Here is a 21,591-nt window from a genome sequence, read left to right as displayed (position 1 = left end):
AGGTTGCGTGTCAAGAGATCCAATCGCACCGAGTTACATACTTCGGGAGGTACGAATCAACCTTTAAGGACAACGCTCTTGCGTGATTCTATAGCATATTGTGAGATCTTTCTATACTCTACTTTTCATCTCTTTTATTTTATTTTATTAGAATGTTAATTTTCATACGGTAATTATTGTATATAAATGAGAATTTATGTACCATTCAAAATTATTTCCAACAAAATGATCAATCACTTATCCTCCCCAAAAGTACTCTCCAGTGGCAACATGTCTCACAAGGAGAAGGGAAGTCTAGAGAGGAGGGAGAACTTCTCTCTCTAAAAAAGAGAAGTTGAGAAGTTTTGTAAACTAGAAGGTTTGACGGAGCATGGCATGGCCCGAGCATTTCATGTTAGGGGACAAGCTAAAGTGGGTACTCAACGATAAACATGCAACACTAAGCTAAGCTCTTTTTTTGTGACTAATAGTAACACAAATAATGAGAATGTGCCACAATAAATAAAACTGAATAAGTTTTAGGGAAAAGTCATATATATTCCTTTTTTTAAAAAAAAAAAAAAAAAAAAAAAAAAATTGGATTAAATTCTTGGGTTTCTAATTTAAAAAATAAGAGCCTTGTTTGGGAACCCCCTCACTAAAAGGGTTTACCAAACACTCCTTTTCCGTTGCCCTCCGTGCTTCTTGGCGTCCTCCATGCTCTCGCTAGTGGTTTCTTGGCTCGTCGTGCCGTCCACCTGTACTAATGTTGAGATGGTGATAAGATAAAAATGTAATTTTTGGCATTACGCTTAATTTTGACAACTTCTTCATAATGACTATCCAAAAGAAACCAACAAAAATAACAAAATAATAACAATAATAAATTAATTCCCAAGGAATATGAATCAAATATACAGTATATTTTGTATAGTGTCTACCAGAAGTTGAGATTCATGAAAAAAATAGCTAAATTGTGGATTCATAGAAAGGATGGGACCTACCAGATTATTTAGCTTTATACTCATCATAGTCATGTTTTTTTTTTTTAATGAATAATATTACAGTATCAAATCAATATATATATATTTTTGAATAAATGACTCATCTTATTCAAAAAAATCTGTTGAATTACATAAAACATCTAGAGTCAAAAAGACTCTAAATACCAAGAGATCATAGAGATTCTAAACAACAAGAGCATATTGCTCTAAAGCTACTACATCATTAATAAAATCCGGGGCTTCTTCCATCCAAACTCTAGAAATTCAAGTGGAAATCGCTTCCCTCGCCAGGCCATGGGCTGCTTCATTTGCTTCTCGTCGGACATGCTCCACTCTCCAGCTTCTAAAACCTGGCAAGATAGTATGGATGTCTTCAATAATTTGACCAAATTACACCATATTGACCCACCTTTTATAGCCTGAATCACAACTTTTGAGTCTCCTTCCAAAATAATCTTTTGGAGTCCCAAATCACGGCAGAATTCCACAGTATACGGTGCACCCATCGCCTCTGCAATTGTGGGGTCCGGACGTCCATCAATCACCAAGCAGGATGCTGCACATACCTGTCCCCTAGAGTCTCGAACGATGATGCCCACTCCAAATCTCCTTGAAACAGGTTTCACCGACACGTCCCAATTTGCTTTGAACATATCACCTGCCGGTGCTTTCCACCGAACCTGATGGGCGGTTACACTTGGTTCCATATCGTCCACATTCTCCTTTTGATCAAGAGATTTGTCCCATGATTTCCATTGTGCTATGGCGTCTTGGGCTAACTGTATTGGGTGCTTGAATAAGCCACCATGAGTTACTTCATTTCGCCTCTTCCATATAGCCCGAGCAGTGCAAGCAAAAATTCCCAACTCTTCCGTATTACATCTGTGAGATAAAGTCTCAAAAACTTCCAAGAACCCCTCCTCATTATAGACACTTTTCTGCAGAGAGCGTGCACTTATGCTCCAAACATCTTTAACCGCGGGGCAGTGCCATAAAGCATGGGCAATCGTTTCAACTTCTCTAGTGCATAAAATGCAAATTGCATCCTCCAACACCCCTCTAGTTTTGAGATTTTCTTTTGTGGGAAGAATATTACTACAAGCCCTCCATATGAAAACCTTGGTGGCATTGGGCACCCTTAAATTCCATATATTCTTCCAGATGGCATTATAATCAGATTGTTTGGAACCACCACTGTAGTTTGCTGCATTTCTCTCGAGCTCTAAGTGGTATGTGCTTTTAACCGAAAATTTGCCCGAGCTTGTACATTTCCATATCAACCTATCTTGCTTGTTGTATCTACTCACTGGTAGCCCACATATCAAGTCAGCTTCTTCTTCCCAAAATATCTCCCTGATAAGAGGAATGTTCCATCTTGACGAAGTTGGTTCAATCAACTCACTAACCTTTGCATCTCTTTGTAAAATTCGGCAAGGAGATTGTATAGAATAAGTAGAGGGATATGGAATCCATTTATCCCCCCAAATAGACACTGAATTCCCATTCCCAATATGCCAAATCAAACCTGCAAAAAACAGCTCCTCAGCTGCAAGAATGCTCCTCCAAGCCAAAGACAGTCTACTCCCCACTTTTGCCTCCCTTAGGGTACCCCTTGGATAATATTTGGCCTTAAGAATTTTAGAAGCCAACGTATCCGGCTGATTTAATAAACTCCATAATTGTTTTGCAAGCAGAGCCTTATTGAAGTCGTGGAGATCTCGGAAACCCAACCCCCCTTTCGACTTTGCTCGCCCCATTTTCTCCCAACTCATCCAGTGTATTTTCTTTTCAGTCTCCTTATTTCCCCACCAGAATTTCTGTATTATGCCATTAATTTCCTTACAAAGGGCTTTTGGGAGCAGAAAGATACTCATACTATATGTGGGAATAGCTTGGACCACGGCTTTGAATAATATCTCTTTTCTCGCTTGTGAAAGTAACTTCGCCTTCCAATCCGTAACTTTTTTCCTTACTCTTTCAGATAGATTCTTAAATTCTCTGATTCGAGACTTCCCTACTAATGCAGGGAGCCCGAAATATTTGTCATACCTCTGTGTGACTGGCACCCCTGACAACCGAGTAATGAGCTCTTTTACCTCCTTTCAGGTATTACGGCTAAAAAATATAGACGTTTTGTCTCTATTCAACCGCTGACCCGATGCATTTTGATAGCCTTTCAAAATAACTGTCAAGCGTTGCCAATCTTGTGCTGTGGCTTTACAAAAAATCAGACTGTCATCTGTAAAGAATAAATGATTTAATCGTGGACCCCTTGTTGATGTTGGAACTCCTTTGAGACTCTCAGATTGTTCGGCAAGTATAAGTTGGGAACTTAAGACCTCAGCACAATATATAAACAGGTACGGGGAGAGAGGGTCCCCTTGTCGGATACCCCTAGTGGGCTGAATACTTCCTTCAGGATTTCCATTAATAATGATGGAATACCTGACCGTGGAAATGCACTTCATGACAAGGCCAATCCACTTCTCACCAAAGCCGATTTTTTCCATAACCCCCTTCAAAAAACACCACTCTACCCGATCGTAGGCTTTGCTCATATCTAATTTAAGTGCCAGATATCCGACTTTCCCCCCACATCCTAGAGTGCATGGAATGCATGGTTTCATATGCCGCCAGCAAGTTATCTGAGATAAGTCTGCCCGGGATAAACGCGCTTTGATTGGGAGAAATAATTTCATGGAGAATCACCTTCAATCTGTTTGCCATGGTCTTTGAAATAATTTTATATAAAACATTACAAAGACTAATGGGTCTAAAATCAAAGACCTTTGAGGGATTATTCTTCTTAGGAATCAAAGCAATATGGGTAAAATTTACATCATCGCTAAGGTTACCCAAATTGAAAATTTTTTTAACCACATTACATACCTCATCCCCGATGATGGACCAATTATCATGGGAAAAACAAGCTGGCAAACCGTCCGGTCCCGGAGCTTTTTGGCCACCCATTTGTGTGATGGCGCATCGAATTTCCTCCTCTGTGATCTCCCGCTCCAGCTGCTCATTCATGGACTGAGTGACTCTCCTTTCGAATCCAACTAAACAGTCCCTTAATCCACTCGGACTTGATGAAGAAAAAATATTTTGAAAATACTCCGTGAAAGCATTGATAATATCCTCCAGTGATGAGCATAAAAACCCCTCCTCGTTTTCAATACTTACAATCTTGTTTGCTCGACGCCTTTGATTAACACTGGCATGAAAAAACTTCGTGTTTTTATCTCCATTTTGTAACCAATGTTCTTTAGCCTGCTGTCGCCAATGCATCTCCTCATGCTCAATTAGAGCATTCACCTCTTGCTGCAACATGGTAATTTTCTCCCCATCCGGGTGAGTCTCAGCCATTTGCAATATCTTCAACTGCTCCATTGTTTCCTGTATTTGTTGTTCAGCCTGCCCTTTCTCCTTGACTTGCCACTTTTTGATCACCCGCTTACACCTCTCCACCTTAGCCGAAAAAGAATGCCACGGGTTAGAGAAAAAATTATTTTCCCTCCAAATCGATTGTATGATGTTGCTATGGCTTTGTTGTTTTCCCCACCCAGCTTCATAGAAAAATCCCTTCTTCCCTCTTCTTTGGCCACGCAAGTCTATATGAAGCTGTACATAAATCGGAGCATGATCTGAAGTTCGATTTGCCAGTACCTCAACACCATAATTTTGAAACGAATTCATCCAAAATTGATTTGCAATAGCTCGGTCCAATCTCTCCATAATAAACTGACCATCCTCCCTCTTATTACTCCAAGTAAATTTTGGGCCCCTATACCCTAAATCATAGAGTTGGCACCGTTCTATGGTTTTTTGGAAAGCCCGTATCTGCCATCCAGGCTGTTTATTAGCGCCAAATTTCTCAGAATCCCCCAAAACTTCGTTAAAATCCCCCACACACATCCATGCATTGCAAGACAATGAATGGAGATGCTTAAGGAGGTCCCAGGATTCTTTTCTTTTTGACGCTTCGGGGTTGCCATAAAATCCAGTTAGAGTCCATTTTTGTGTCCCATCTTCACCCTTGATTATTGCGTTAATATGACGTCGACTGTAGTTTTGTATTTCCACCGCTTCATTATCATTCCAAAAGAGAGCTAAACCACCACTCTTCCCTACACAGTCGACCACAAAAACACTTCCAAAACCCAATTGATACTTCACCCGTTCTACCCGAGAAGCTGTTAGTTTGGTTTCCATAAGGAACACCAAACTGGGTTTCTTTTCCTTTACCAAGCGACAAAGGTCTCGAACTGTCCGGAGGTTCCCAAGCCCCCGGCAGTTCCAACTGAGGATACTCATGGCTCTTGGCAGGGCTGTGTTCCAGCTGCCGCCAATAAATTCTCAGTGCTTCTTTCATGCTCCACCACTTTATTCCCCCTTTTTCTTTCATTTTTCTTCTTCTCTAAAGCCACATCCACCTCTGCGTGTCTTTTCCCCAAAATCAGTAATTTCTCAATTCTTTCAGTGTCTTTCTCCTTCTTCTCTCGGGCCCCTTTTTTCCACGATCTCAGGGACCCACCACTCATAGCAATAGGCTCCGTATCTTCCTTCCCAGAAGGGTATTCCCTGCCCTCGTGATCATAAGGCCCAACAGTTACATTAAGTGAAGAGAAAATATCACCCATGTGCTGAAGGACTGACGTGGCTTAGTGAATCTTGCTTAATGGGTTGTCATTATACTCATTCATTCCTTCCCTAACTTGACACATCTGCTCCCCTACGTGTGCATGTCCACCGCAATTCTCACCGACAGTTTCCACGTTTTTTCCAAATTTTGAAGTAACGGACCTGCTCGTAAAATCTCCGTGATCTCCTCCATTTTCCATAATTGGCGATTCTCGCATTAAATCATTGAACGCCCCACAAGGAAAACCGCCCGAACCAGTCCCAGGGAATTTTGGAGAGTTTAATGAGATTCCTCCTTTCCCGCTTATGTCCTCTTTCCTTGTATATTTTCTGTTACTCTCCATGGTTGTGCCCCTCGCCGACCGGAAATTGGCTGGGCTCATCTCCGGAGCTGAGCCATGGAAATAATCATCTTCCTGGAAAAAATCATTGTCGCTGCAACCTCCCCGTCGTATCTCCGCTCGCCTTTTAGGAGAACCCGCTCCCAACCATGGCCCGTACTCATGTTCCTTCGGCTTTCCCTGTTTCCACCGTAATTCCTCATTGACACAGCCCCTAGCACCATGGCGAATGACCCCACACTGGAAACAAAACTTGGGTACCCTTTCATATTGAAAAGGAATCCATAGAATTTTGAGGATCCTACCTCTTGGCAAAGGTTTGAAGACATTTACTTGAACTTTTACACGTAAATATTCTTCCCATCCAATGCCGTCTTCATCCGTATCAACATCCTCAACAACCCCAATGATTGCTCCTAGCTTGAACCCCATCTCTCTTCCCATGCATGAAAGCGGTAACTTATACATCTGAACCCAAAAAGCCGCCGTATCAAAATTCATCTCACTCGGTGGCGTAATCCCGTCACCAAAAAAAGTTGGCCTTCAAAAATCCATGAGCGTCCCTCTATTACCCGAATCTTATCCCATTCGTGTTCAAACTCCAATAGAAAAAGATTTTCGCCAAGAACTTTGAACTCCAAAGACCCCGTCAGCCTCCATCCTCTTATTAGCTTCGCCCTTATGGTTCTCTTCCCAACAAACCTTTCAGAGATAAGTTTTCCAACCAGACAATGAGAGCCTTTTTCTGTGATCCCCTTCACATCCGCTTCCTCCACCTCAAGCCCATCTTGCTCTTCTTCCGTCAAAGAGAATCTGCCCCAAAGAGCCTCTAACTCCTCAGCCATCCCTAGCACCAATAACAGCAAAGCAGAACAGACAAAAAGGATTGCAAAGTTCACCTTCCCGCGCACAAGCCGAAAGGTTTGTGATGGAAGAATATTTTTCCTTCTCCTCTAGGTTTCAGAGAGCCCTAGAGAGAAAATTTTATCCTCATCATAGTCATGTTAGTATTTATGTGGGAACAAATTAACGGATTCTCTTAAATCATTATTAGTACAAAAGATTAATTGACATTATATATCAAGCAGAACTGAAACTAATTTCTCATAAATTATATTTTGTGAATATTATTTCTCCATAAAGTTTCTCCATAATTAATACTGAGATGGTTGAATGAATATATATATATATATATTGACAATTTCTCTTTTTTAAAACTACACTTAGGGTTTGTTTGGGATTGAGATTTAAAAATAGCGATTTTAAAATATGCGATTTGAAAACGTGATTTTTAAAACACAGTTAAGCGTTTGGTAAAATCGTGATTTGGGTCTTTAAAATCATAGTTTAGCCTTTAAAATTGTGTGTTTTCAAAATAACACATCATTACCTGTGATTTGAAAATGCAGAATCAGTGTTTTAAAATAGCAATTCTTTTTTTTAAAAAAAAAAACGTAATCCCAAACAATTAATTTTCTGTGATTTGATTTAACATCGTACTTTTTGTCTATGAAATCGCAAAGTCAAATGCATCATTAGAGCTCGTTTGGTAGTGCGTTTTTAAAGAAATAATCTACATGTTTAAACCAAATCGCAATTTTGGAGTGTTTGGGATTGCGATTTTAAAAACGCAAATTTTAAAATCGTGAAAAAATGCTATGCGATTTTAATATGTTTTATCAAAAGCCTGTGTGATTTTAAAAAATGGCGATTTCAAAAAAACAATTTTTAAAATCGCACTCCCAAACGAACTCTTACTCTCCTTCAAACCTATTGTCCTTTGGCCTTTAAAAGGGTGCAATTGATCATCCAATTTCACTCTACCCCTTCGGCTAAATCTAGTAAAAAAATAATAATAAAACATCAATTATACCCTTATTATTTGTTGTTAAAATATAATTATACCCTAAAATAATTGTTTTTTTTTTTAAAGAAAACCCTAACCATCTCGCTATGGGTGTCATTCCAGGTGATTTTTTATATTACATTTTTTTTTTTCTAGAGAAATGCTAAGGATCAATAAGTTATTTATATTTAACCTACATTCTCATATAAATTTAATACATTAACCATTAAATTTGTGGGGTTTATTATTGACTTACGTAGAACTGACAGAGGGAGCTAATTGAAAGACTTATAATTTTAAACAGGGTGGAAAAAAGTCAGCAAGAAAATCTCAACACCTGCTCTTGCTGGATTTTGAGAGCCACAAACACCCTCCATTTGTGAAACATCCATTCCCTCGTACACGTGCATTAAATGCTAAAATTTTCACTTTATCATTTCTTCACTCTTTACTTTCTTTTTTTTTTTTTTTTAATCAAAATGATAAAGTGAAGATGGTGGATGAAATGAAGGGAAGCATTCCTCTTACGTGAAAGCTTGTAAAAGAGTAAAAGGTCGTGGGGAAAGCACGGTTGGGGATAGAGTGACATGAAGATTTTGGGCAGTGTGTTGTGAAGGGACGTGTGTAGTAGGGAATAGCTGGAGATGGGGTTTTTTTGGATGCAAGCTGGGTGATATCGTATCATGTTTGATTGAATTTTGTCTTTTTGGTATGTTTAACAGTATTTTAGTATTGAATTTGAAAGGTTTTCTCTCTAGGACCCCAAAAACCCTAGAGGAGAAGAAAGTAGAAACTCTGTCCCATGCAGAGTTGGAGCTCCATAGTTTTTTCCATTGGTTTCTCTGAGATGGCTGAATACCTTTCAAACCACATGGAGAGTATTTCTTTGACAGAAGAGGAAGGTGAGGGATTGGAAATAGGGGAAGATGAACTATCAGAAGCAGTTTCAAGGGGACAAGCTTGCCTTGTGGGGAAGGTTATTGCTGACCGCATTATTGGCAAGGACACCATCAAATCGGTTATGATTCGTTTGTGGAAACCTTCAGGGACCACTGTCTTCAAGGTTTTGGGACTCAATCTGTTCCTGATTGAATTTGAACATTTCTGGGACAAATCCAGATTGTTGGAAGGACGACCGTGGACTGTTGAAGGAAACCTTTTCTCAGTCCAAGATTTTGACGACATTACATCACCGACAAGTATTACTTTTGAAAAGGTCTCTTTTTGGGTTCGTATGTACCATTTACCTTTGGCATGTATGACTCAAAAAGTTGGCTATCGGATTGGTTCTTCTGTGGGAACAGTGGAGGAAGTGGAAACTGATCCGGATGGAGTGGGTTGGGGAGCATATCTTAGGGTTCGAATCATCATCGACCTGTCAAAACCGCTGGCAAGGGGGCGTACTCTGAAGATTCAAGGAAAGGAAACATGGATCGCCTTTCAATATGAAAGACTACCTAAGTTCTGTCCTGATTGTGGGGTAATTCAACATGGACCTTCTGGGTGTGAGTTGTGGTTTGGTCACGGCAAACAGGGCTTGAAAACCCAGTTTGGACCATGGTGGCGAGTGCCTCCACCGAAATATTGACGAAACTGGGATCACGAATGACAACAGCCATCTTATGAATATGTCGACCCAACTATGTTGAATTCCAAGGATTCGGTGTCATGGAAAACGAAGGATGCACAACAGGAGGAAAGGGGTGGTGAAAAAACGGTCACCGGAATGGAGGAGGACTCCGGCGAAGGAAAAGAAACGGCTGTTGGTTCAATTATGGAAATGGCAGATAAGGCGGAAAAGTTAAGGAAAGATACGGACATGAGTTTGTTTAGTGGCAACGCTGGAGAAGGAAGGGTGGAGGGGGAAACGGCTGGACTGGAGCAGGAAAAATCAGCTGCGGATTTTTTGCAAGGTATAAATGTGTCAAAGAATGGAAATGAATTAATACAAGATTCTCCCGTAGCAATCAACGTGATGCGTGGGGATGATCAGGGGGGGCTTTTATTAACTAAGCAATGGCTACATGGATCCTTTGTCATGGGGATGGGTGGCAGTAGAGAGGGGACTAATGGGCCAAGACATGAGGGCCCACAGCTTAGTGAGGAGGAAACAAAGAATATGGGGGGCTGCTCGGGTGATGCTGCTGGAACACAAGGGGGCCATATGAAGGAACCCAATGGGCTGAAATGGAAAAGACGGGCTCGTGCGGGACAAGTTTTCGTGAAGGAACCTAGTGAGGAGGAAAAATGAAGGCCAGGGGGAGGATGTCCAGGGACCCCGAATGAAGCCCCGAGGGGCTGATATGCATGGAAAAAATAGTCTGGTGGGAACAGTAAATAAGGACGCAGATGTGGGATCGGGATCGACGAGGTCTGCTTTGCAGACCCGCCCACCGGTATGAAAATGTTGAGCTGGAACTATCGGTGGCTTGGGATCCCCCGGACAGTGAGGGAACTTTGCCGTTTGGTGAAGGAAAAGGCGCCCAATGTGGTCTTTCTTATGGAGACCAAGATGAATAAAATGAAGTTGGAACGTCTTAGAAATAAGATTAATTTTTAGAATGTTTTTGTAGTAGACAGCAAAGGGAGAAGTGGCGGTCTTGCATTGTTCTGGCAAAACGAAGCGGAATTGGAGATTCAGAATTATAGTAGGAGACACATCAATGCCACAATCCCTCTTGGTGATGGAGGAAAATGGAAACTTACATGTTTCTATGGACATCCAGAAACCAGTAAGAGAGAAGAGGCATGGAGTTTGCTACGGTATTTGGCTACTTTGGGACCTGAAATGTGGGCTTGCATGGGGGACTTCAACGAAATCCTAGAGTCATCTGAGAAGTGTGGAGGAGGTGGAAGACCTCGGGGGACAAATGGAGGCTTTTCAGAAGGTGTTGTTGGACTGTGATTTATCAGACTTGGGCTTCCGGGGTCTGAAATACACCTGGGTAAACTGTTGAGAGGACTCAGCTTTCACTAGGGAGAGACTGGATTGCGTTGTGGCAAACTCTTTGTGGTGTTCGCGTTTCCAGGCGGCACGAGTGACAGTGGAGCGTTCTACCCGATCTGACCGCAACCCCATTCTGCTTTGTCTCCAAAAAATGCCAACAGGGAGTTACAAGAAGAAACGTAGATTCATGTATGAGGCGACATGGGCAAAAGAGAAGACCTGCTCAAAGTTGATAAAAAAGGTATGGAGGAAAAATGGGGTTGTTGAGGACACATGGTAGAATTTGAAAAAAAATATCAAAGGGTGTCACGAGGTTTTGTCAAAGTGGAAAAAGGACAATGCAGACAAATTAGAGAGAACTATTGCACAGAAAACCAACCAACTTTCCATAGCCCAAGGTCAAGAAGCGGGGAACATGGGACATCAAGTGACAACTCTGAGGCAAGAACTATCGATTACTTGATCAGGAGGAATTGAGGTGGCGTCAGAGGGCCAAGGTGGACTGGATAAAACACGGAGACAGGAACACAAAGTTTTTTCATGCTATTGCAAATCAAAGGCATCAGAGAAACCAAGTGGTCCACATTTGTGATGAGAGAGGAATCATCTGTGATACCCAGGAGAGCACTGAAAAAGCTTTTTGGGATTTTTACAGTAAACTTTTCACTACGGAAGGTACAAAAGGGGTTAAACAGTGTTTAAGGGCCACTCAAAGACGGGTCACAGACGACATGAATAGTAGCTTGTTAGCTGAATTCACAGGAGAAGAAGTAAGCAGGGCAGTGAACCTAATGGCACCCTTAATGGCTCTTGGGCTTGATGGTTTTACAATATGTTTTTATCAGGATAATTGGACCACTGTAGGAGTTGAGGTGTGCAACTCTGTTCTACCTTTTTTAAATTCTGGAATAATAGATGCTGATTTGAATTATACTTATATTGCCTTAATTCCTAAAACAAAAAATCCCACTAGTGTAACTGAATTCCGCCCCATCAGTTTATACAATGTTTTGTACAAAATTGTGTCGAAAGTGTTGACAAATCGATTGAAGGGTATACTCCCAGAGATCATTTCCATTACACAGAGTGCTTTCATACCAGGCCGTTTAATAACGGATAATATTTTGGCTGCATATGAAACACTCCATTCGATGCATACACAAATGTGGGGGAAGGAAGGTTTCATGGTTGTTAAACTTGACATGAGTAAAGCCTATGATCGGGTGGAATTGAATTTTTTGGAGAAAGTGATGAGGAGATTGGGGTTTGCAGACCGTTGGACAAATCTCATTATGGCGTGTGTTCGATCAATAAACTATTCCATCCTAGTGAATGGTTGCCCCTCGGGTCGGATATATCCCACACGAGGTATTAGACAAGGGGACTCTTTATCCCCTTATCTATTTATCTTGTGTGCGGAAGCCCTGAGCTCACTCCTAACCAGGGCGGATCAAAAAGGATTCTTAAGGGGTGTTCCTACCTCTAAGAAAGGTCCCCGGCTCAACCACTTATTTTTTGCGGATGATAGTTTGTTATTTTGCAGGACAAATGTTACTAATTGGAGGCAATTAACAAAGCTGCTTGAAAAGTATGAAAAAGCATCGGGACAGAAGCTTAATAGAGCCAAGACCTCAATTTTCTTTAGTAAAAATACTTCGGCGGCAAATAAGCAACAAATTGTGGAGGCTTTTGGAATCCCTACCTCTCAAAGGTACGATTCTTACTTGGGGCTCTCAGCCCTTGTGGGGAGATCACGAACACAAGCTTTCCAAGGGATCAAGGACCGGATTTGGAAGCGATTGCAAGATTGGAAGGTAAAACTCCTATCACAGGCCGGCAAAGAAATTCTTTTAAAAGCGGTAATTCAAGCTATTCCTACGTATAGTATGAATGTCTTTCTATTGCCTAAATGTCTGTGTATGGAGATTAATTCAATGATGCAAAGATTTTGGTGGGGGCATCAAGCAAATGACAAGAAGATACACTGGATGAGTTGGGATCGCATGAGTCGCTCTAAGGCAAGTGGAGGTTTGGGTTTCCGAGATTTGGTGTGCTTCAACAGAGCTCTATTGGCCAAACAAGGGTGGAGACTCTGGTCTACCCCGGATAGTTTGACGGCAAAAATCATGAAGGCAAAGTATTTTCCTAATGGGACCTATTTAGAAGCCTCTTTGGGGTCCAAGCCTTCATATGCACGGAGGAGCATCCACAGTGCTCGGGTTCTGGTGAAAGAAGGCTTAACTTGGAGGATTGGGAGTGGTACTCAAGTAAGGATCTGGGGGGATAAATGGATCCCCAGACCCCACACGTTTCAGATTCAATTCCCACCAAAGATGCTCCCTGCATCGGCTACTGTAAGTGAATTGATTGATAGGGATTTACGATGGTGGAACTGTCCATTAATTAATTCGATTTTCAATTCTGAGGAGGCCCGTATGATTATGTCCCTACCACTTAGCCTCACAAACCAGCCAGATTGTCAAATCTGGAGGGGATCAGCTAATGGGGAGTTTACGGTGAAAAGTGCATATCATATGGTGAAAGAACAAGAGGCCATTATTAAAGCCGAAAGCTCAGCCCGGGCTGGCACCAATGAGCTCTGGAAAGTGCTTTGGAATCTGCCCCTGCCGAATATAGAAAAAGTCTTCATGTGGCAAGCATGCAATAATCTGCTTCCAACAAAAGACAATCTCCTCAGGCGCAAGGTTAGCAATGACCCTTACTGCCCTATGTATGAGAATGAAGCCGAAACCACTGGCCATATCCTATGGTCATGTCCTTCGGCAATGGACGTATGGGGTGGGAGTGATAAATGTTTTCAAAAAACAGTAGTTGGGGTGGGATTTTATCCAGGTGGCAAATGTTTTCCTCCAAAGAAGCTCTATCGAAGAGAAGACGAGATTTGTGCGCATTGCAAGGAAATTGTGGTTACGTAGAAATGGTTTGATTTTCAATGGGACCTTTGAGCACCAATTGAGTTTGTTGCGTGCAGTTCTGGAGGACGAGGAGGAGTTTCAACGGGTGATGGGGACAGATATTACAGAAATTCCCCATGCAGAGGTAGAACCAATGAAGAGATGGAAGCGCCACCACAGGGATTCCTGAAAACCAATTGGGATGCTGCTTTGGACTTGAAGAAAGGCACGATCGGTGTGGGAATTTTGGTCCGGGATGAAAGAGGAGATGTCGTTGGAGCAAAAAGCATGGTCATACCGGGCTAACTCGAACCCACTGCTGCAGAGGCTCTTGCTCTGTTCCACGCTGTGAATTTCAGTAAAGATTTGGGCATTGAGAAACTAATGCTTGAAGGGGATGCGCTGAACATGGTGACAGGTGTGAAATCCAATTTTTTCCACATGGGGCGTTATGGACAGATTTTTAAAGACATTAAATCTTTACTTTCCACTTTCCTGATATGGGAATGTCATCATGTATGCCGGTCTGGTAACAGGGCAGCACATGAGTTGGCCAAAGAGGCCTGTAAGCAAGTCGTGGAGAAGTCTTGGTCTTTCGTTATACCAAGATGTATTCGTGATATTGTTTTGACAGATCAAACTGAACTGCCTATTTTGTGATTAATGAAATTTCAACAATTTTTTTCGAAAAAAAAAAGAAAGACTTATAATTATAGGTTAATGACAATTTTGCAAACTTTTTTTCACCTGTAATTATTTTGATACAAGCAAAAGAGTTAACCGTTGAAGTAACTACTATTTTATTTACCATAATATCTACCCAATTATTTTTTGAGTTTTAGAGTCTGTTTGAGATTGCGTTTGATGAGTCTAAAAGTGTTTTTAATACTCAAAAAGCTCATTTGAAGAATAAAAGTACTCGTTTGGTAAACAAATTAAAAACATTTTTAAGGGTATAAAAAGTCTAAAAATAACCAAAACATACTTTTGACAAAAGCTTAAAAATAAGCTTTTATTTAAAAACATTTTTTGACTTAAAAACTTTATTTTTGGAACATAATTTCAAACAAGCTCTTACCAAAAATACCGTAGTTTATATGAATTTGCAAAACGTTAATAATATGACAGACAGAGATAGAGACCATGCCTTTGACCCAACATTGACCACCAATTCAACGACGGATGATAGGGTAACGAAACGACGACAGTCCAAATTGTTTGATCTCCCCGGTCGGCCCCTCCCCCCTATCCACGTGTCAGTATTCCGCTCTATCACTTTCAGCAATAAAAATAAAAAATAAAAAATAAAAAAACAAAAGCCCGGAAAATCCATTATAGTGTCACAAGTTGATCTAATCGTTCCATCATAAAAAGGAAACACTCTGCGTGACCTTCCCAAACTCCATCCAATTCCGGTAAGATCGACCCGAATCCCAAATTTTCTCGAATCCTCTCAAACTTCTGTCCTTATAATTCCGAATTTTCGCTGCGAAATGTTTTTTTCCAAGTCGTATTGCGCCAATTGATTCATATCACGCCATATTCAAATCCTCGAATTTTTTTTTTTTAAATTTTATATATATATATATATTTTTTTTTCGGATTTTTTTTTTTTATCGGTGCGATCATGGCGGGGGTATTGAGATTTGTTTTTGACTCTCTGCGCATTAGGTTACGTGAAGCTCCGTGTGAAAAGCTGAATGGTGGAGCTTCGGCGTGCAAATTAAGCTCTGAATATATGTTCACAGGATCATGTTATAATTGGTGCTGGCGTTTTTGCGGGAGTATTGTTTGAGTGTGGAGCTGTCTCCGAATATGTCGAGCGGATCCGTTAGAAGGGTCTCGCGGCAAGATATACAACTGGTAAGCTGTTATTCTGCTTGAATTTCGAAATTGTTGTTGATTTTTGGTTTTGTTTCAGGAGTATTTTTCTTCTTTAATTGCTCTTCTGAATTGTGTGAAGAATAGAATGATGTTCTGATGAATGATTTTTTTTTTCTTTGGCGCGTATATGTGTGTGATTTCAGGTGCAAAATCTTATAGAACGATGTCTTCAGCTATACATGAACCAGAAGGAAGTTGTGAAAACGCTGTTGGATGAAGCCAAAATAGAGCCTGGTTTTACAGAACTTGGTAATTATGAATACTTATTTGATTGGTGGGCGTTGTGTGCATTTTATTTTTATTTTTAATGTGCGAAACACATTATTGCCTTTTAATGCAACTGCTAGAATTTACCTATTTCTTGCTCTCCAAACGGCTAAAATTGCTGGATTCAAATTAATTCACTGATTTATTTTATTTTATTTTATTTTTTCAATTGAGATTTTTTTTTTTTGAAAAGTTAGTGTAAGAAGAGGTGGAAAATTAACTTCTAGAATTACACAAGTCAAAAAAGTTAAGAAAAGAGGAGAAACGATAGCATGTTGAAGGGCAGTTGCTGAAACAAATGCCTTCTAGTTTGCAGGCTGAAGCTTTACATTCATGCTGCTTTTGGGGATTTCTTTTACAGTGTTTAGGGTTTTTGTTAACTCAATTGTTCAAGACGGAGATACCCCATGTGGCTATGTTATGTGTTTATCAAGTAATTTTGACTTTTTAACTTTGAAAACAATGTTGTATCTTAGAGGAACTTTTTTCTGATTGGCACGCTGGGTATTGAAGTCATCAGCCAACTTGTTGCATTTGGGGGTTGGTGTACTGCTACAATGTTATGACTCGCGTCTTTTACTTGAAAAGACGATTACTTGTGTTGTTGATTCATGAATCAATGATGAGAAATCAAATCCAGTTGCATAAATTTCTCGGTTTATTTCGCTGTTGTTTCAAACTGATAAATTTGTAACTTCTGAAATTTGAAAGCTTTTTTTTTTTGCCCATTCTAAGTACTATATTTGTCAATTCATATGTATTTGTTGTGTCTTTCTTCCCTTCACAAACTTGGTAACTTGCTCGCCTTTCAGTTTGGCAGAAGCTTGAAGAAGAAAACCGAGAATTTTTCAAGGCTTATTATCTTCGTTTGATGGTGAAGCATCAAATAAAAGAATTCAACAGGTTGCTTGAGCAGCAGGTGCAGTTAATGCGTCAGATAGATCCAACTGGAGTTGCTTCATTACCTACTTCGAATGGATCTCATATCTCACCTTGTAAGACCTTATTCATGTTACTAGTGGTGGTCATTTCTGTAATTTGTAGAAGCTCATTTTGGCTCAGGGCCTTACTTGTAGGTTTAGTTATATCTGTAGCTTTTAGTTTTTGTAAGTCGCATTTTACTGTTGTCAGTTCCTGTGCAGCCCGGATCTTCTTCCTTTTATTTCTTATTCTGTACTGCAAACCATATCCTTTTTGTTGCATCATTAAGAATCTCATACCTGCATTTACCTCTAACCTTGGTCGCCAAATTAGCCCCAGAAATACAGCCTTTCAGCTTCTGCTGGAGTTTCTGGCTGCTTTCTTGAATGAAAATGTTTGTTTTTAATCACTGGATAACTGACAATTTGCTTTGTCATTAAAAAAATAGAGTTCTTTTCTGTTCTTAGAGAGGAATATTATAGCATTAAGACTTTTATTCTTCCCCCGCACATTTATTTTTCTATATTTTTTCTTTAGTTTTTTCTTTCAATGTCATCTCTTTTATACTTGTGTACTAGTATTCAACCGCACTTTTTCTTTAATAAATTTTCAAAATCATAATGATAATAATAATTATTATTATTGTTATTATTGTTACTACTACTATTACTAGTAGTAATAGTAGTAATAGTATTAATTGAGGAACTTGGATGGTCACTAAAATTTTACGTTCTCTACAAAATTGAACACACAAGTATCTCGAAACGCATTGCATTCTGAAAAATCTATGTTTTATTAATGACTGTACTTTTTAATTTTGAAAGCAACTGTTTTAGGCCTGTTTAGTTGGAAGGAAGAAAAGGAAAGGAAAGACAAGGAAGAAGGGTTAAAGTTGCCCCCCCATTACCCAGTAATTTTCGAGTCTATGGTATATCTCTTGATTGCAATTCTTATGTGTTTGTATGGGTAATGGTGAAACTTGCAAACCTAAAAGAAAAAATACAGTTTACTAAAACTATGTAAAAAATTGGTGCGATACTTTAGAAAGTGTCTCTAGTTCCTTTAAGTTTGAGAACATGCATAAAGTAGAATGATATGAGACAGTCTAGAGAGAGAAATAGGAATAGTCTTCAATTTTATCTAGTCCAACTGTGACTTTAACTCCAGAGCCGGACCACATCTTGTCATTGTATTAGTGTGATCATTCTGCCACTGTTGCTGTAATCTGGTGTCGTTGTATCACCATGGGAGTAATGTGGTGTAGGTACAAGGTTGGTTGGTTATTTTCTAGGGTTTAATATTAAAACATTATAGTTTGAGCAGTCCTTTATAGTCTCTCATTTTTCTTTGCAATTTTGATAAATGTCGTGTAGTTTCTCGACCTTATTTGAGTGGTTCCTACTTGATTATTGTAAATTTTGCTTGTGACAATAATTGTGTGTATGCAGTTGCGTAAAAAAACTTTGCAGCATGGCAGTCAAAATTGATATTTAATTCTAGTAAAAAAGTTTGCAGATTTGTAGCTATTCTGTTTTTTTTCCAGTTCAATGAATTGTTAGGGTTCAAGCATAAAGGAAGAAAGAGATTGCTATAGTTAAATTGATAATTATTAGCAAGTGCACCAGATGAATAAAACTAAGTTGAGTTTTTGAAGAACAAGATGAAGGTCATTGGTCAAGGTACTCAAAAGATGTTAGAAGACAAATGATATGTCTAGCTCCTAGACAACCCATCTGCAACTTCATAGTCTGTCTCACAGACTTGTTCTCCGCTGAGACCTTAAGACTGGTTCTTCATAGTAACTACACCTCTGTTACTGCAGAGTTCGACCTCTCTAGGTATATTTTTTGGTAGTAAACTTTATGGCCTAAATGAAGGGAGGAGAAGCATACAATTGTGTTAAGAGTGTAAGCCAGTAATTTGTTTTTTCCACTTGATCTCTAAGTCATGAGCAGAGCTGTCATTTGCTCACTTGATGCAGGTGTTAGTAAATTACCAATCAAAAAAAAAAAAAAAAAAAATTGAACTGCAATTGGTGAGCTGAATTTCGTCAAGTAGGTAGGGCTTTTAATATTCTCCACAGAAAAATTGGAAAGAGGGGGAAAGAAAAGAAGCAGATAGAGGCTTTCATCTTGCAGCTTGCTGCGTTGAGTTTCATACAACAGAAAGGCTGACAGCCAAAAATATTCTCGCAACTTTGGTGGGTTTAAACAAACCTTAATGTGGATTTATTGTCATCATTAATTTTGGGATAAGTGAGCATTTATGCATCTCGGTGCTGTCATCACTTGGCCTACATTTGGTTTTCTTCAAACCCTCAAAGCTCTGAGATAGAACCTAGGCTGCTTGTTATCGTTAATTGACCCCCATTGGCTACTGACTGGCCTTCTCTAAGGTCCCCTTGTTAAAATTTGTCCAGGATCTGTTCCCGGCACAAGTTGTTTCTAGTTACATGCTTGTTATGGGATGTTAAAATTCCTTCGGATTGGCAATTAATAGTTACATTGTTTGACAGTGCACCAGAACTCAGCTCGCTATGCCCCTGAGCATGCAAGATCAGCTGTGAAAGCAGAAAACATCCACCATCCTATAAGTTTGAGTTTGCCTAATGCATTTGCTAATGGTGGATCATTATTAAACCCAAGTATGCATGCTGCTGTTGAAATGCCTACTCATGCTAGTAGGCTTGATGTTCCACCAAATCTGCTATCTGCTCAGAGCTTAAATGTGGGTATGATTCACGGGATAAATGGGGGAATGATCAAATCAGAAACTGGATATTCAGGCAATTCTGCTTACATGTTCGAATCTGATGGAAATGTCCCAGAAGTGCGTCCAACAATCGGGGATGCATCTGTTGCATCTTACACTAGTGTAGAGTCCAATGCACAACCCTTGAATGAACAACTTCTGGATGCGGACACTTCTTCATATGGATTTTTAGGTCAGATTCCTAGAAATTTCAGTCTCTCAGACCTGACAGCCGACTTTTCTCAGAGCTCTGGTTTGTCCTCTCTCTCTCTCTCTCTCTCTCTCTCTATATATATATATATATGTGTGTGTGTGTGTGTGTGTGTGTGTGTGTGCGCGCGCGCGCGCGTGCATTTTTCTTTCTTTTGGCTCAGGATTACTGTTTTAGTTAAAGAGGCAACTGGAACTCAGCCAGTTTATCATGGATTAAAAGTTCAGTACGTAAGTATATCAGAAAAAGAAAGAAAATAGTTATCTTAGCGAAAATGCATAAAATATAAAACAAATAAACGTGCAGATGCTCTCAAAAATAGCCTGGTAGGTGGAAATGCTGATCCTGTTATGAGTTAAGTTGATGATGTCAACTCAAAAGTTGGGCATCATCTGTGTGCGTCAGTTTTTGTGTAGTTTTAATCAACTAAGGGTACGAACAGGTTCTTGTTAGCATTAGAACATGTGAATCTACGTCAGACTACGTGTATTGGTAGCTATGTTGTAATAATGTCTATAGTTCTAAAACATTGTATCTATGTTGTAATAATGTTTATAGTTCTACAAATGTCAGATATACTGGAGAGTTACCCTCGGTCACCCTTCCTAGCAACAGATTCTGAAAACTTCCTTGATTCTCGTGATAGGGGAGAACATCAAGGTTAGTCTTTTGCCAAACTTTTCATGTCTGTCATGTTGCAAAGATGAAGATTGATATTGGTATGTTGGCTTCAGGAGACAATAGAAGGTTGGATACTATATCGGAAGGCTTGAGTTATGAAGACTTTGGGAGTGAATAGTGGGTAAGCTATATCTACTTGTATTTTGTCATAAGAATATTTATATATCACAAAGCTAGTTGGCAACTTTGGTGAAAAAACCCAGATCCAAGTTCGGATCCCTTGCAATTAGCTACCCGGATTGCCTGGAATTCAAGAAGCTAATTGTGAGAGGATCCCTTATGGGACCCACCTGTCCGAGCACCTGCCCGAATAGGTGGGCCCATAGGGGTCCTCTTACACTTGCAATCTGGGCATGCAAGTGCACCTAATCTCAATCCAAAAAACCCTTTGTCCTCTTACACATTTTGTTACACTTCCTAGTCTTTTGTTAAAAAGTCCAATAGCACTTATTAACTGTTCATCCTGTGGTTTGTTTCTACAGGTCTAACAGCACCCCCAAGAAAAGAAGTGTTTGTATATAGCATTTTCGAACTGGAGAAACCAGATTTTAAACCCCTTAAAATGTGTTGATTGGCGTGTAGAAGTTCATGTACATTGCAATGTATTGATAATAGTCGACATTTGGAGTGCTTTTCTAGGAAAAGAATTTGACCCAAAAAGAAAAAAAAAAAAAAAAAAAAGAGAAAAATTAAAAGCAATAATGCAAATGGGTTTTTACTTTATGGGTGACCATGAAAATTTATGTAGGTGATTTTAACGGTCCTAGTCCAGAAACAAATATAGGTAATTTGGTATGCTGTTGGTGTTGATGGATTTGTGGACAGTTTAAACTAGTTTTTAGAATTGGAGGGAGAAGGAACTTGGTTTGCATTGTCAATCACTAGAATACTCATAATTAGAGTCGTTATATAAAATAACCATATTGGTGCTTTCTCTCATAATTTTTGGGTTTAAGCAAAATTAAGCAAGTCCCAAATGTCATACAGAACCTTATAAATAAATATTTATCAGCATTTCTAATTAGTTTATCATTAATAAGCTCCACGTGTGAAGTATATAGCACCTGTTACAAATAAAATTTTGTGGATAAAAACAGGTGGCAATTGGCAAGAACAAGATTCTCCATTTCAAGTGAAATAGAAAAATTATTTCACTTGTGCGTTTGGCAAAATCGTGATTTGGGTCTTTAAAATCATAGTTTA

The 21,591-nt window shown here is 39.6% G+C and overlaps 2 protein-coding genes across 2 annotated transcripts; both read left to right on the top strand.

The window, feature by feature from the left end:
* Positions 1–10,160: 10,160 nt before the first annotated feature.
* Positions 10,161–14,333, top strand: LOC132162251 (uncharacterized). Its single transcript, XM_059572513.1, has 6 exons — positions 10,161–10,278; positions 10,385–10,704; positions 10,841–10,999; positions 11,226–13,528; positions 13,751–13,908; positions 13,999–14,333. The coding sequence occupies exons 1-6, from the start codon at positions 10,161–10,163 to the stop codon at positions 14,331–14,333; spliced, it is 3,393 nt and encodes a 1,130-aa protein (XP_059428496.1).
* A 667-nt stretch (positions 14,334–15,000) lies between these two features.
* Positions 15,001–21,022, top strand: LOC132162030 (uncharacterized). The gene is made up of 8 exons (XM_059572275.1): positions 15,001–15,088; positions 15,345–15,536; positions 15,701–15,806; positions 16,637–16,819; positions 19,261–19,749; positions 20,281–20,367; positions 20,442–20,509; positions 20,871–21,022. Exons 2-7 carry the CDS (start codon positions 15,489–15,491, stop codon positions 20,504–20,506), a joined length of 978 nt encoding a protein of 325 aa, XP_059428258.1. The 5' UTR covers positions 15,001–15,088; positions 15,345–15,488; the 3' UTR covers positions 20,507–20,509; positions 20,871–21,022.
* Positions 21,023–21,591: the final 569 nt, after the last annotated feature.

This window comes from Corylus avellana, chromosome ca9 (genome assembly GCF_901000735.1).
Source record: "Corylus avellana chromosome ca9, CavTom2PMs-1.0".
NCBI lineage: Eukaryota > Viridiplantae > Streptophyta > Magnoliopsida > Fagales > Betulaceae > Corylus > Corylus avellana.
The sequence above is the reverse complement of the archived record's forward strand: the minus strand, read 5'-3'. Positions and strand labels throughout refer to the sequence as shown.